At 40.1% G+C, this 13,603-nt stretch overlaps 1 protein-coding gene across 5 annotated transcripts in view; it reads left to right on the forward strand.

The window, feature by feature from the left end:
- DCLK1 (doublecortin like kinase 1) overlaps positions 1-13,603 on the forward strand; it is a 347,733-nt gene that overhangs the window by 17,178 nt on the left and 316,952 nt on the right. For all 5 annotated transcript variants that reach the window (XM_032314770.1, XM_032314765.1, XM_032314766.1 and 2 more), the window contains exon 3: positions 6,381-6,727. In XM_032314770.1, coding sequence (XP_032170661.1) covers positions 6,381-6,727 — 347 coding nt within the window. The remainder of the gene's footprint in view (positions 1-6,380; positions 6,728-13,603) is intronic.

Here is a 13,603-nt window from a genome sequence, read left to right on the forward strand (position 1 = left end):
CATCTTGCCATCCTTATTAAGCTTCACCTACAGTAAATAATCCCAAATTTTCAAAGCACATTTGGGGTCCTCAAATGCTGGTCACCAATTCTGACCTGTGTGTGGGTCTTCCCCGTATACCCACCAATCAAATCCAAGTGGTCACCTGTGCTTCTGATGGGTTGGCCAATAAATAGATAAGAGGTTCCCATGACCCCTCTCCTTTGGTTCAATTAATTTGCAAGAGTGGCTCACAGAACTTGGGAAAACATTTTACTTCCTGGATTACCAGTTTATTATAAAAGTATATAATTTAGGAGCAGCCAGATGGAAGAGATGCATCAGGCAAGCACTATGGAAAGGGATTGGAGCCTTCATGTTCTCTGAGCTCACCACTCCCATTGAATATTCACCAACTGGAAGCTCTCTGGACCCTGTCCTTTTTTTTTTTTTTTTTTTTTTTTTAAATGGATGCTTCATTTCATAGGCACAAGTGATTAAATCACTGGATTCAGCTACTAGCCCCTCTCCCCTCTCTAAAGTCAGGGAGGTGGACTGAAAGCTTCTACCTTCTCATCACACTGATGGTTCCCCTGGCATCCAGCCCCCATCCTCATGTGCTTTCCAGGCCTCCTTGTTAACATAAACTAAAATGTGGTTGAAAGGGGCTTGTTATGCATATCAAGATATCTTTATTTCTCTAATCACTTAGGAAATTCCAAGGGTTTTAGCAGCTCTGTGCCAGAAATAGTTTGAAGATCAAGTATAATTTTTTATTATAAATATAACATCAGACCATTTTGCTCAAATATACTTTGGTTTTGCTAAATTAACTTTTATTTTATTGTTGCAATATAAATTACACCATAAACCTTTGGGATGGCTTAGTGTATATAGGAAGTTTATTACAGGGATTACAAGTATTACTTTATTTTTAATTTTTCAGTGGCCTTTAATACCCGTATCTGTCAGGACTTGAATGCAACCTTTTGATGATTTTCTAATCAAGAATATAACATATCCCTTAAGTTTTGGCCCCATTTAGGGAGAGATTAAACACTGGATACACAGAGCTATTTGACCAAATTTAGACGATATATTCTTTCCATTCAGAACAATTACATTTGCTAATTTACAGTTGTCAATGATATTAGCACATTAATTAAAAAGTTATTTTCTAACAAATTCAGAAAATCAACTTTAAATTGAGTCAAGACAAGGCAGTATCTCTAGAGGTGGGAAGAAGTTCAGAATTATGATTAAAAGAAAAGTTGTCAAAATGTGGGGTCAAATAAGTCTTTAATGTAAATATATTTGCAAAATGTAATAGAAGCTTTTTAGCATAAGGAAACCCATCTTGTCTTATTGAATTCCTGAACAGTGTAGTAGATTCTAAATGGCAGCAGTGAGTGGTGTGTGATCTTGGGATTGGTGACCAGCTCTGTCCTTTTCTGAAAGTCCTGTCGCTTTCCATGTGGCACAATATCATTCTTTATTGGATCTCACACCCTTCCTCAAGATTCCTTTGCAGTCTTTGAATCTGGTAAGCCAGGCAGAGGAGACACTAAGGGACAGCACAGATTTAACATATGTTTCTTCCAGTCATTGTTGCTAAAACCAAATTAGCATTACCTTCTCAAAAGTGTCATGCTTCAAATTTTTTTTCAGTGTTCTTTATTAAAATGTAAAAAAAGTGTTAATATTCTTTTTTTAACAAACCCACTCCATATTGTTAATGCAAGTACTTTAAAATTCCTAGCTTTCCTAATTATATATTTTTTGAAGTTAAAAAGTTTTTTTGTTGTTCTTGGAGTATAAACTGTTGGGTCCCCCAATAATGGATCCATGGTCAAAGGAGCGAGACTAATACAAAGCGAAGGTCAAGCAAAGCTTTATTTCACGCCAAGCATCAAGAATCAAACTGACCAGCCAGGGACGTCCCTTGCAAAGAGGCGACCCCTCCCTGCCTTACAGACTAACTTTTATAGAACAAAGGCCATGTGGTTGGGCCTGGCCATACACAGGTGGCCAATGAAATTGTAACACACAGAGAAAGCTGCACAGTCATGCTAGGTCACACACGGGTGGCCAATTGAATTACAATTCACCCCATAGTAGCTATTAGAACTAGCCTATCACTTTGGTCAGAATTGGTGCCGAAAAGTCGGGGCCTGCACTCCTTGGTAGCTGGGAAGACAGTATGCACGCCCCACTGATTGGATGTCTCCACTTGACCCGACTCATCCATGCATTCCCTGCGTTCAGGCTATTATCTCTACCTGACCTGACCCACCCTTGTATTTGGGCTTTGTTACCTGGGACTGGTTTCCTGGACTTGCTTTTAAGTAAGCTAGGGGGAGAAGGGGAGGAGGGGGACAGGGTCAGTTTAAGTTTTACTGCATAAACAACAAAATGGCTGTTTAACCGAGGTGGGGCCGCTCTGGCTAAATAGGCCCTTACATAAACCACTCACTTTGTTTTGATATTAATTATTAGCTTAGGACATAAACTTAGAAATAATCAGACAGTTGCATATCCCCGATTAGCACAGAATTCTGACAGATGGGTTTTGCCTGCTCTATTTTGGGCTGTGTCTGCTTTGTTGAGGACCATTTGGGGCCCCCTCATATTGAGATGGACCCAAGGTGACGTCTGCTGTAACTAGCTAGAAACAATTAATACCTTATAATGTACGATCTGCTCACGGATTTCTATAATTTTGTTTTTTTAATTTTCCTTTCAGGCTTACTGCTCAATCAGGGTAATGCAGCCTTAGAGGGGGTTTCCATTTGTGTAGAAGTTTTGTATTTGAGATTACTCTGACCTCTGTCATCTAATTTGATCTTCACAAAAACAGAGTGAGATGAGTCTCCACTGAAACAGTTTCATCAGATACACAGATAAACTACCACTGAGAAGACTAAGGGACTTGCCCAAAATCTTAAGAGGCCAGAGCTCAGACTTCCATTTCTCTTCCCATCAGAACATTCCCCCATCTCCACAAAGCCTCAGAAGCACCACTGTCGTTGGGACCCCCCATGCATATGTTTTTGATATCTACATACATCTTAAGAAAAGCATAGTTGGGACCAGTAATAACCTGCTAGGTGAATAGAGAAGGGGTTTGCTGAATTTACTATGTGTGCAACATATAGTAAGACACAATATATAAACACCCACTAGAATGTATTCTAAAAGCACTTACAGAGTAAATGTTTGATAACATGTATAACAATGCTTTCTTATTTTTGAAACCCTGGTTCAATTATTTTTATGTGGATACTGTGGCTTTGGATGCTTGCACTAGTAATTTAAAAATAGAACAAGGATTTAGATAAAAGTAAATGGGCTGTGTAGGATTAGACCTAGGTCACTTTACCTGCAATTATGAAAGATTTTTAGCATTTTAACTACTCCTTGTTATAAAGAATAACACACAAAAAAGCCATGATAAAATCTTTAACTTCAAAATGCACTGACCTAACTTTATGAAATATTTACATATATACATATATATATATTCGTTCATTTTATGATTTATCATCACTTGGTATGTGTGTTACTTTCTTTTTTGTGCGAGCCACATCTATTTAATAGAGTATTTTCATTAAACAATTCTGTGTTAAGGAGCCATTTTTAATAAAATCTAATTTAATTAATTTCTTTCTTCCTTCTTCTTCTTTTTTTTCACCCCAGCTTTACTGGAGTATAACTAACAAAACTGTAAGATATTTAAAGCCTACCTCATGATGATTTGATATATGTATATGTTGTGAAAGATTCCCTCCACCAAGTTAATTAACACATCCATTATTTACTATTTATTTATCTTTTTTCTTTTTTTGAGAAAATCCGTAAGTTCTACTCTCAGCAAATTTCAGTTATACCACAGTATATAGTCACCATGTTATTCATTAGATCCTCGAACCTTATTCATTTTATGTAATTACATTTATTTTAGAGTCAGTTTCTGAAGCTACAGTTAGTTAGTTAGTTAACCATTCTCAGAACTTTTTATCTGTAAACAAACATGAATTGGCTTCCTAGTGTATGCGGATCACTGCACTTGGCCCCGTGTAGATGGGAGGACAGACAGTGTGGTTGTTACAGGATTTGGGTCTTTGGACCCAGCAACAGTAGAAATGAGACCGGACCCAGTGTTTAAAGGACAGGCAGATCAAAAGAAATCAAATCTTGCTATTTGCGATGACGTGGATGGAACTAGAGGGTATATTATGCTTAGCGAAATAACTCAATCGGAGAAAGACAACTATCATATGATCTCTCTAATATGAGGAAGTGGAGATGCGACATGAGGGGTTTGGGGGGTAGAAAAGAATAAATGAAACAAGATGGGATCGGGAGGGAGACAAACCATAAGAGACTCTTTTTTTTTTTTTTTTTTAAGATTTTATTTATTTATTTGACAGACGAAGATCACAAGCAGGCAGAGAAGCAGGCAGAGAGAGAGAGGGAAGCAGGCTCCCCGCCGAGCAGAGAGCCCTGTGTGGGGCTGGTCCTGGGATCATGACCTGAGCTGAAGGCAGAGGCTTTAACCCACTGAGCCACCCAGGCGGGCCCCCATAAGAGACTCTTAATCTCACAAAACAAACTGAGGGTTGCCAGGGGAGGTGGGTAGGGAGAGGGAGGTGGGGTTATGGACATTGGGGAGCGTAGGTGCTATGGTGAGTGCTGTGAAGTGTGTAAACCTGGTGATTCACACACCTGTACCCCTGGGGCTAATAATACATTGTACGTTTATAAAAATAATAAATAAAAGCACAGGCAGCTGCAGCTGAAGGGACATACAGTCAGTACAAAGGTGTCAGACTGACTCTCCGAACAACAGCTTGAAAGGACACTGTTTAAGTGTGTAGGGTCGGAAATCCTGGGAATAGGGAACTCAGGTCCAGTGGACAGACCAGGCTGCTTCAAACATCAAATGTTTCATTTGCATGTTAAGTCTCCACCTCCTAGGGATGAATTTATAGCATTGCAATGAGGTAAAGGTAACTGTGGGTCGCACCATTGTCCATCTGGGTGGGGGGGCTGATTTAGTGATTAAACTCTAACTGGTCTGAGTGGTTTGGGTTTGGATGGCTCTTCTGGCAAACATCCATTATTGCTTGAGGGGCAGTTTTGGTTTCCTTCAGGGGATGCTGTGCTCCCTGGGGCTTTTGCCTGATTAAGAGATAAGCTGGAAAGAAGTACTTAAGGAGGAACGTGGGACTGAGGATGGTGGGTCCAAGCAGGCGAGCAGCAGCAGGTGAGATCTTGGGGTCTAGCTGGTGACAGAACTTTTGCTTGTTATTGGAATTTTACTTGAATTTACAAAATGTTCAGCACACATTCCCATCAAAATTATAAATTACATAGCTTTTTAAAAATTTTTAAATTTGAGTATATTTGACACACAATGTTGCATTACCTCCAGGTGTACAACATAGTGATTCAGCTTCTCCATACCTTTGTTATGCTGTGCTCAGCACAACTGTAGCTCCCATCTCTCACCATACAGTGAATCACAGAACTATTCTAAGAAGCTGTTTTCTGATCCACTTTAAGTTTTCAAATTGTGTTATTTACATTATTCCTTAATGTAGGTACCTCTGATTTTGAAGTTTCCTGCAAATATAAATAGCCCCAAATCCCAAAAAATACTTCCTTTTTTAAATTCAATTTTATTCTTGATGTCTATTCAATGTCTGTATTTCTGTCAGAAAAGGCAGTCAGTAAATGAAGAAAGGGAAGAATGATGATTTTTTCCCTCTCTAAGGAATCAATCTGGTGTTGACAGAGCCAGATTAGAAGTAAAAAAAAAAAAATCATTCTTTCATTAATCGTTAGTCATGCTTCCATTGTTTAGAAAGTCAAAACTTGGGGCGCCTGGGTGGCTCAGTGGGTTAAGCCGCTGCCTTCGGCTCAGGTCATGATCTCAGGGTCCTGGGATCAAGCCCCACATCGGGCTCTCTGCTCAGCAGGGATCCTGCTTCCTCCTCTCTCTCTGCCTGCCTCTCTGCCTACTTGTGACCTCTCTCTGTCAAATAAATAAATAAAATCTTAAAAAAAAAAAAAAAAAGAAAGTCAAAACTTGCTCTCACTTCTGGTAGAAAAGGAAAAATCAGAGACTAGGAAAAAGGAAAAGAGTTCACCTTAGTGTAAATTTAAATATATTTCTCTCTTCCGGGGCACTTGAGTGGCTCAGTGGGTTAAACCTCTGCCTTCAGCTCAGGTCATGATCTCAGGGTCCTGGGATTGAGCCCCGCGTTGTGGGGGGGGGTCTCTGCTCAGTGGGGAGCCTTCCCCCCCCCCGCACTGCCTGCCTCTCTGCCTACTTATGATCTCTGTCAAATAAAGAATTTTAAAAATAAATAAAATAAATATATTTCTGTCTTCTGTAGGAGAGAGCTATGTGTGTGGGTCAATAGAGCCCTTCAAGAAACTGGAGTACACCAAGAACGTGAATCCCAACTGGTCCGTGAATGTCAAGACCACCTCGGCTTCCCGGGCAGTGTCTTCACTGGCCACTGCCAAAGGGAGCCCATCAGAGGTGCGGGAGAATAAGGATTTCATCCGGCCCAAGCTGGTCACCATCATCCGAAGTGGGGTGAAGCCACGGAAAGCTGTCAGGATTCTGCTGAACAAGAAAACCGCTCATTCCTTTGAGCAGGTTCTCACTGACATCACCGATGCCATCAAGCTGGACTCGGGAGTGGTGAAACGCCTGTACACCCTGGACGGGAAACAGGTAAGAGGGGTGTCGTGGGACGACTTCGACTTTACAGGAAAGAACCAGGGACTTGGGGGATCTGTGTGGCACGGGGGGTCGGATGGGGGAGGGAATGTGAAACATGCACTTTGCTAAAGTTGAGGAAGTTGAGTCAGGTGCTTAACTAATACATAGCTGTTGATCTCCATCCAGACCGAGGATAGAGGTAGACAGGATTAACCGTAGGAATAAAGCGAAATACCTATCTCTGAAGCTTAAATGATTACTCACAGATTTCTGTTTTTTCAGTTATTAATTACTTAACATAAAGGTGCTTTTTTGTCTTCTGTTTTAAATTTTTTTCATGTAGTAATGTCTTATAGCCTTAAGCATGACTGAGATGTAAACTCTGACCATTAGAGAAAAATCTAATTTACTTTCTTTGGTTTAAATAATACTTTATGTCTCAGTAATGTTCACTAGAGAGATTTAAATTTTATGGATTTTACAGTACATATCAAAAGGATGAAATATTTCCATCTGAATGGCTTTAAGAGGCATATTTCTAGAATATTATACATCTTGTACATCTTGTACTGAAAACAGTTTCAGAATTAATAGTGAAGGGGTGTGTTTCTTTAGCTATGGAATGGTCATTGGTTGACTTGGATGAGAGGGCATTTAAATGTGAGTTGCTCAGTTGAACTTAAAGGGAAGTCTTGTGTGGACTTTTATAAAGGTTTGACAGAACCCTGACAGTGGTCTCTGTGTGTGTGTGTGTGTGTGTGTATCTATGTGTATATATATATGATATATAGATATATGTATAGATATATAGATATCACTGATATGTACTGATGTATGTAGAGTGCAAGTTGCTGGTCTTTCAGAGTTTTTGTGTCTTTTTGTTTAAGATGATAATTTTTAGCGTACTCCCTTTGCTTCAATTTAGTTTTCAATGTGCATCTGTCCACATGGTTTTTAAAAATTATTTTGAGGGATAATTTGTGTGGGGGATAATTTGTATGTAGAGTACATATTAAAAATCAATTCTAGATTCATAAATTAGAAGGTTAATCTTTAAAAAAATAAAAGATTAATCTTTATTAAATAGAAGACAAGTTCTTGAAGGCTAACAAGCATTCAAATTTTATGAATTAGAAATAGATGCAATTACTAGAAAGAGTGTTAGTCATGAAAGAATTCTTCCCCTAGGGAGCCATTCAAATGCTCTAAATTACAAAATTCATTAGGAAAGAAGGAATATCTGCCAGTTGTTCATTTATATTCACCAGTCTTCTGCTTGTCTCATAAAACTTGTCTCGTCTAAGTGTCATGTGAAGCAGAATGCTGAGGGATGAAATTCTCAGTCTTCTAGATCTAAGCGGGCGTAGCCTGAATGTCATTGATCAAGAAGTCCATTGCTAGCTTGTGAATTAGAGCAACGTAAGAGAGCAGGGCTCACATTTAAACATTTGAGCCCTTTGGTGGTTCCTTTCGTAATGAGTCACTCAACCATCTGGTAGTTCTGCATTTTTGTATATTGGAGTTTCTCAAGGTGACAGCTTACCTATTTTCACAAAAAGTAAAATATACAACAACGAATACAAATTGATATACATTCCTCTTCTCCCCTCGCTTCAGAATTTTGGGGGTTCCAAAGTACTACCCAGTGAACCTAAAAACAAGCTTTAGCTACATTATAAGTTCTACCATCAGCTCATCATTTGCTTATTCCAAGAATGAATTCCTAAACTGGGTACGATGATGTTCTCAATCGTTTTCTTCTTTTTAGGAGTTTAATCTAGTGTCTGTATTTTATAATAGTTGCTTTTGTTGTTGTTTACATGTAAATAATACCATGAAATGAAAAACAATCTAAGGTTTAATGCCAAAAGACCACAATTCAAATCTTGGTTTGGCCAGATTATTTTTGTTTTCAGCAAATCACTTCACTGAGCCTCATACTTATCAATAAAACATAGATAAAATGATCACTTCTGTTTCATAGAGTGCTTGTGGGGACAACTATAATAATACATGTGAAAGCAATTTTGAACTATAATAATAATGATCATAGCTTTATTTGCATTATTCTGAATGTTTTGCATGTATTAACATGTTTAATCCTCATAACAGTTGATTCCAATCCCCATTTAACAGAGGAGGATGCCAAGGCACAGAACTTGTTATTTAAAAATAAGATGTCCAAGACCACACAGATGTAAATGCCAGAGTTGTAAATGTCTCTCTCCAGAGATTATGCTCTTAACCACTGTACCACAGAAGATTATATTAAAACACTAAAGAGATGTGCATGTAATGTGCATGTACTGAGAAAGAATTTTCAAGTGAGTAATTTGTCCAGGGACTATCATCTGAAAGTTTTCTGCTCTGTATTATTTTCCTGCGGTCATTCCGCTGATGGTTTTATTCAGAGGGTGTGTGTGTGTGTGTGTGTGTGGCATTCGATTTGCTGTTGTGGCATGTTCTCTTCATAGCAGGAGTGGTGAAACGCTGAGGAATTAGAAGATAGAGTGGAAAGAATATAAAGACTTTTTGCTTGGGTTCCCAGTAGGAGCAAAGATGCTTCCTCCTGGATCCCTGGAGTCTTGAGAATCATTTCTACTCATAATGCAAATCCACCCCCACGAGAGGTTTGTTAGAGTGCTTTGACAGCCTTGGCAGAGACCAGGGCTTGATAGGCCTCTGAGAATGAACCACTTTCCTCCCAGCCAGGTGGCCTGGCAGCCCATGCCTCTGCCATTTCATCCTGCCCACGGTGGCATCAGGGTCCGTGTGCTGTCGGCAGGATGTTATCCTTAAAATCACTCCTTTCACCTCTTTTTTGTTTGGATCGTGTAACAACTCTTGTATCAGCTCCAAAAGCGCTATGGGAAAGCCAGTGCCCAGGAAAGCTTTTAAAGGTAATTTTCTTTTTTGTATTGAGGAAATAGAACTGCTTAAAAATTAATAGGTTGAGTGCGTTGAATAAATGTGTAGAGAGCAAGCGATGTATGGGGCAGGGGTGACTTTTCAGATCACCTTCAGGCAGCTTGTGGATGTTTCTGTGGGATGGAGACTCGTGACTCTGGGCTCTTTGACAACAGAACAGTGACAAATGAACAGTGAGAGCACGTGCCTGCTGTTGCATCAGCCACCCAGGAATGGGCACTGGAAGGCGGAGACCACAGGCCCTTCTCACGTGCTCCTCCTACCACTGGACCTCCTTGCCCAGTTGCCTTTGGGTGTGCTTTAGGCCTTAACCAACAGTTCATTATACAGTGCTTTTGTTGTTGTTGTTGTTGTTGTTGTTGAGGTTTTTAGGCCCAGATAAGGAAATCAACATATTGGAAACACTGCACCCTGTAGAGAACATTTTGTAGGAAGCTGCAGTTTCCCCAGCTGACCGTTGAGGCTCATAAGCAGCCTGCTGGTGCACAGACCCTTTCTAATCATTTCAAGTCCGTCCTTTATTCAGGGGCACTGAAGCTTCAGTAAATGGTTGCTGCAAACTTGTCTCCTCCTCCTCCTCACACCTTTCAGGGGGCCTCTGCTCACCCTGTGATCAGGCACTTTTGCCAGCACGGCTGGGAGGTCAAGGAAATGCTTGCCTCGTCTTCATGTCAGTGATGCGTTATTTATCTGGGCCTCAATCAAGGGCCCCCAAAGAAGGAAAGAGGCCATTTTCTAGCTGACGGTTCTAATCACATTCCTTTTCTCCATATTCGAAGGGAGCTTTTGCAGGGTATGAGAATCTTTTCCTCTTGCCTCAGTCCAGGCACTGGAAGGTGGGAATTTTCTGTGGGTTATTCACTTACCCGGCCAAGCAGCTACTTCCAGAGGTTATTTAGGGTTTGACCATTTAGTGACTGAAATCAACCCAAAAGGTACAAAATTTGCTACAAAAGATACGGTCATCTATCTCTTGACTCCTTTTTTGGAACAGCTAATCTGGCTGTCTTGAGCTGTTCAGTCTTCTAAATCTGTGATTACTGGATCCTTGCTTAGAAATATAAACAACGGTAAGCAAGTCTTAGAATAGCCAGTGCCGAAGCAGGCAATTTATACCATCAAAATCACAGATAAGGCACTGCCCCGTGACTGCCCCTTCCGCACTGAAATAGAGCAATGATAAATTGAGTTGCTCTTTAAGTAGAAAAGGTATGCACACGCCCATGCTGTCTGCCCTCGGTATTGCAGATCCACACAAAACAACAGCATCCATTAGTAGCCCAGGAGAAACTCACTGGAGATGTTACATTTTTATCTTACAGACATGTCACTTAGGTCGTGCACTTTGTAAAATCCCCCGTTGCTAGCGTGCTGGAGTGAGCAAGCCGCTTGTTGTCTTCCTAATGGAGAACACCCGGCGAGTCACTGAGCTAGAGTGAAGGTACTCATAAACTGGTTTAGACTGGTCAACTGTGAGAACAGACATCATCACTGCTGCCTTAACTCTGTGTGGCTGTAGCGAAGTACCACAGATTAGGGGCTTATCTACAACAAAAGTGTATTTCTCACCGTTCTGGAGGCTGGAATCCAATGTCAAGGTGCCAGCAGACCTGGTCTGGTGAGAACCCACTTCCTGGTTCATACAAAGTGCCTTTTGCAGTGTCTTCACAGGGCCAAAGGGGTGAAGGTGTCCTTGGCCCTCTTTTGAGAGGGTACCAATCCCATACTTGAGAGCTTCGCCCACATGTCCTAATGACCTCCCCAAGGCCCCACCTCTTAACACTGTCCCCTAATGGGTTAGATCTCATTATATGGATTCCGGGGGACACAAACTTTCAGACTCTAGTGCTGTGTAAAAGAAATCCCAGAGGCTGTCAGTAAGTTAATCAGTTACTACACTGTCTTCTCTGTGTCTTTTGATCCTTGAATCCCCTTGTCTATTACGAACACAAAGCTGGAAAGATGCTTATAAGGGAGTCATAATAATTGCAGCCATTTATTTTCAGTAATTGGTATATGAGCTTATTGGAATTCAGGAAATGGTAATCTGGTCAATAGGAATCTATCAATCAGATATCACAAGGTAGTCTTTGATTTTTTCCTTTTTTTTTTTTTTTTAAGATTTATTTGTTTGAGAGGGCGCACGTGCACGTACACGTGCACGTGCAGGAGTTGGGGGATGGGGAGAGGGAGAAAAGCTCAGGCAGACTCCCTGCTGAGTGCAGAGCTTAATGTGGGGCTTGATCCCAGGATGCTAATACCATGACCTGATCCAAAGCCAGGATTCCACGGCCTAACCAAGGGAGCCACCCAAGCACGTCTCCTCTCTTGGTTTTGAATACCTGTTTCTAATCTGATGTAAGATTGATTTGGTTCAGCCTTAAGTTTGGAGACTTTAGAACATTTCTTCCCCTTACACCTTAAAACAAAATGGTCTGTGTTGCTCCTGCATCTACCTTGACTATAGGAATGAATGAGCCTAGGAAATGTGGAAGCCGGACATTTTCAAGTGGAAAGGAAGGAATTGAGGATGTGTTGGGATTTGGTTGGACTAGAAAATGAGATTCTCTGTAGCCATTGGTGGTAGTGCCTTTTCCCTTTTTAAAAAAAATAAAACTTCTGTGACAGCTCTAATTAACTTCTTCGAGCATATTTAAAGCCTTCGTTTTTGGTGGACAGATTTTTTTTTTTTTTTTTACTATATGATTGGTATATTATCTATGTTGTGAAAGCGAATGTAACACCTTTTAGTTTTGTTTGCAATTGATATAAACACACAGTTGATACAAATAATTCAGCTTACATTTTAAAATGTCAAATTAAAATTTCCTGCAGAAACTCAGAGCACATGCTAAACCATCCTCGTGATTCGTTAGAGCTCTGATTTGATGGGAAATCTTAGCTGTTTTCAAAGAAAAAGGAGCTTAAAAGTAATTATGATACTTCACTTAGAGAATTAAAATGTCTGGGATTGAATGGGCTATTTTAGGTTACGTGCTTTCTGTTGATATTTAGAATTTATAAGCTATACCTGTCCTTACATAGATGTTAACTCCATCAAATAGAGAAGAGTTAAGTCCTTTTGTTCCAGTCTGAGCAGCTCTGATAATGTAACTGTGTGTTCTTGCAGTGATGTATATTTTAAGGCTTAGTCTCAGCAAAAGTCAGTTTTCTGTAAATTGAATACTGATTTTCTATAAAATGAATTCTGAGTTCCCCTGTGTCCCACTCTAGAACTGAAGATGTGTTCCCTGAGCCCTCTCTCCAGTATGCTGACGGTGCTTTGGGCACTTTCAGAGGACTCTGGGCTTGGGATTGTCTCCTAATGGTGACTTCTGCTTCACAAAGGCTAGTAGCCCAGATTTGGCTGGTGAGTTTCCCATGCCCCAAGGGAGCATGTTGGAATGATATAAAGAGTCATTTAGTCAGCTGGGCCTGTGCTCAGGTTTCTGTCTGAGAAATTTCCCTTGATCTAGTTTCTTGTTTAGGCATGGAAAATTAACTTAGTTTCCCAGTTAACTGATTACTTAAGTTCAAAAAGTCTGTATATCGAATCTATTTGTAATGAGGAAATTTGCTTAGGTATGCTGTAATTTAAGCATGGATATGTGAAGTAACATAATATAGAGGAAGAACACTAGTTTTTATGCACAGTTTCAAACACCTAGTTGTCTGTCCTGTACCCCTAGATACAGTGGAATCTATTCTGTCTCTGATACTCAGTTTTCTCACCTTTACAATGGGAATAACAATACTGCTTTATTAGTTGTCATAAGGATTAAATGAAACAATCCACGTGACAAAACCCAGCACTGTGGTAGGTACTGAATTATCAGTATTTATTATACCTGAAAAGCTCAGGGTAAATTGTTTTTGAAAAATAAATCGTATTTTAAATGTGTTGAGGGAATGAACTATTTGAAATGATCTTTTGGAGTGCCTAGGTGGTTCAGTTGGTTA

This window comes from Mustela erminea, chromosome 15 (assembly GCF_009829155.1).
Source record: "Mustela erminea isolate mMusErm1 chromosome 15, mMusErm1.Pri, whole genome shotgun sequence".
In the NCBI taxonomy this organism is placed as follows: Eukaryota; Metazoa; Chordata; class Mammalia; order Carnivora; family Mustelidae; genus Mustela; species Mustela erminea.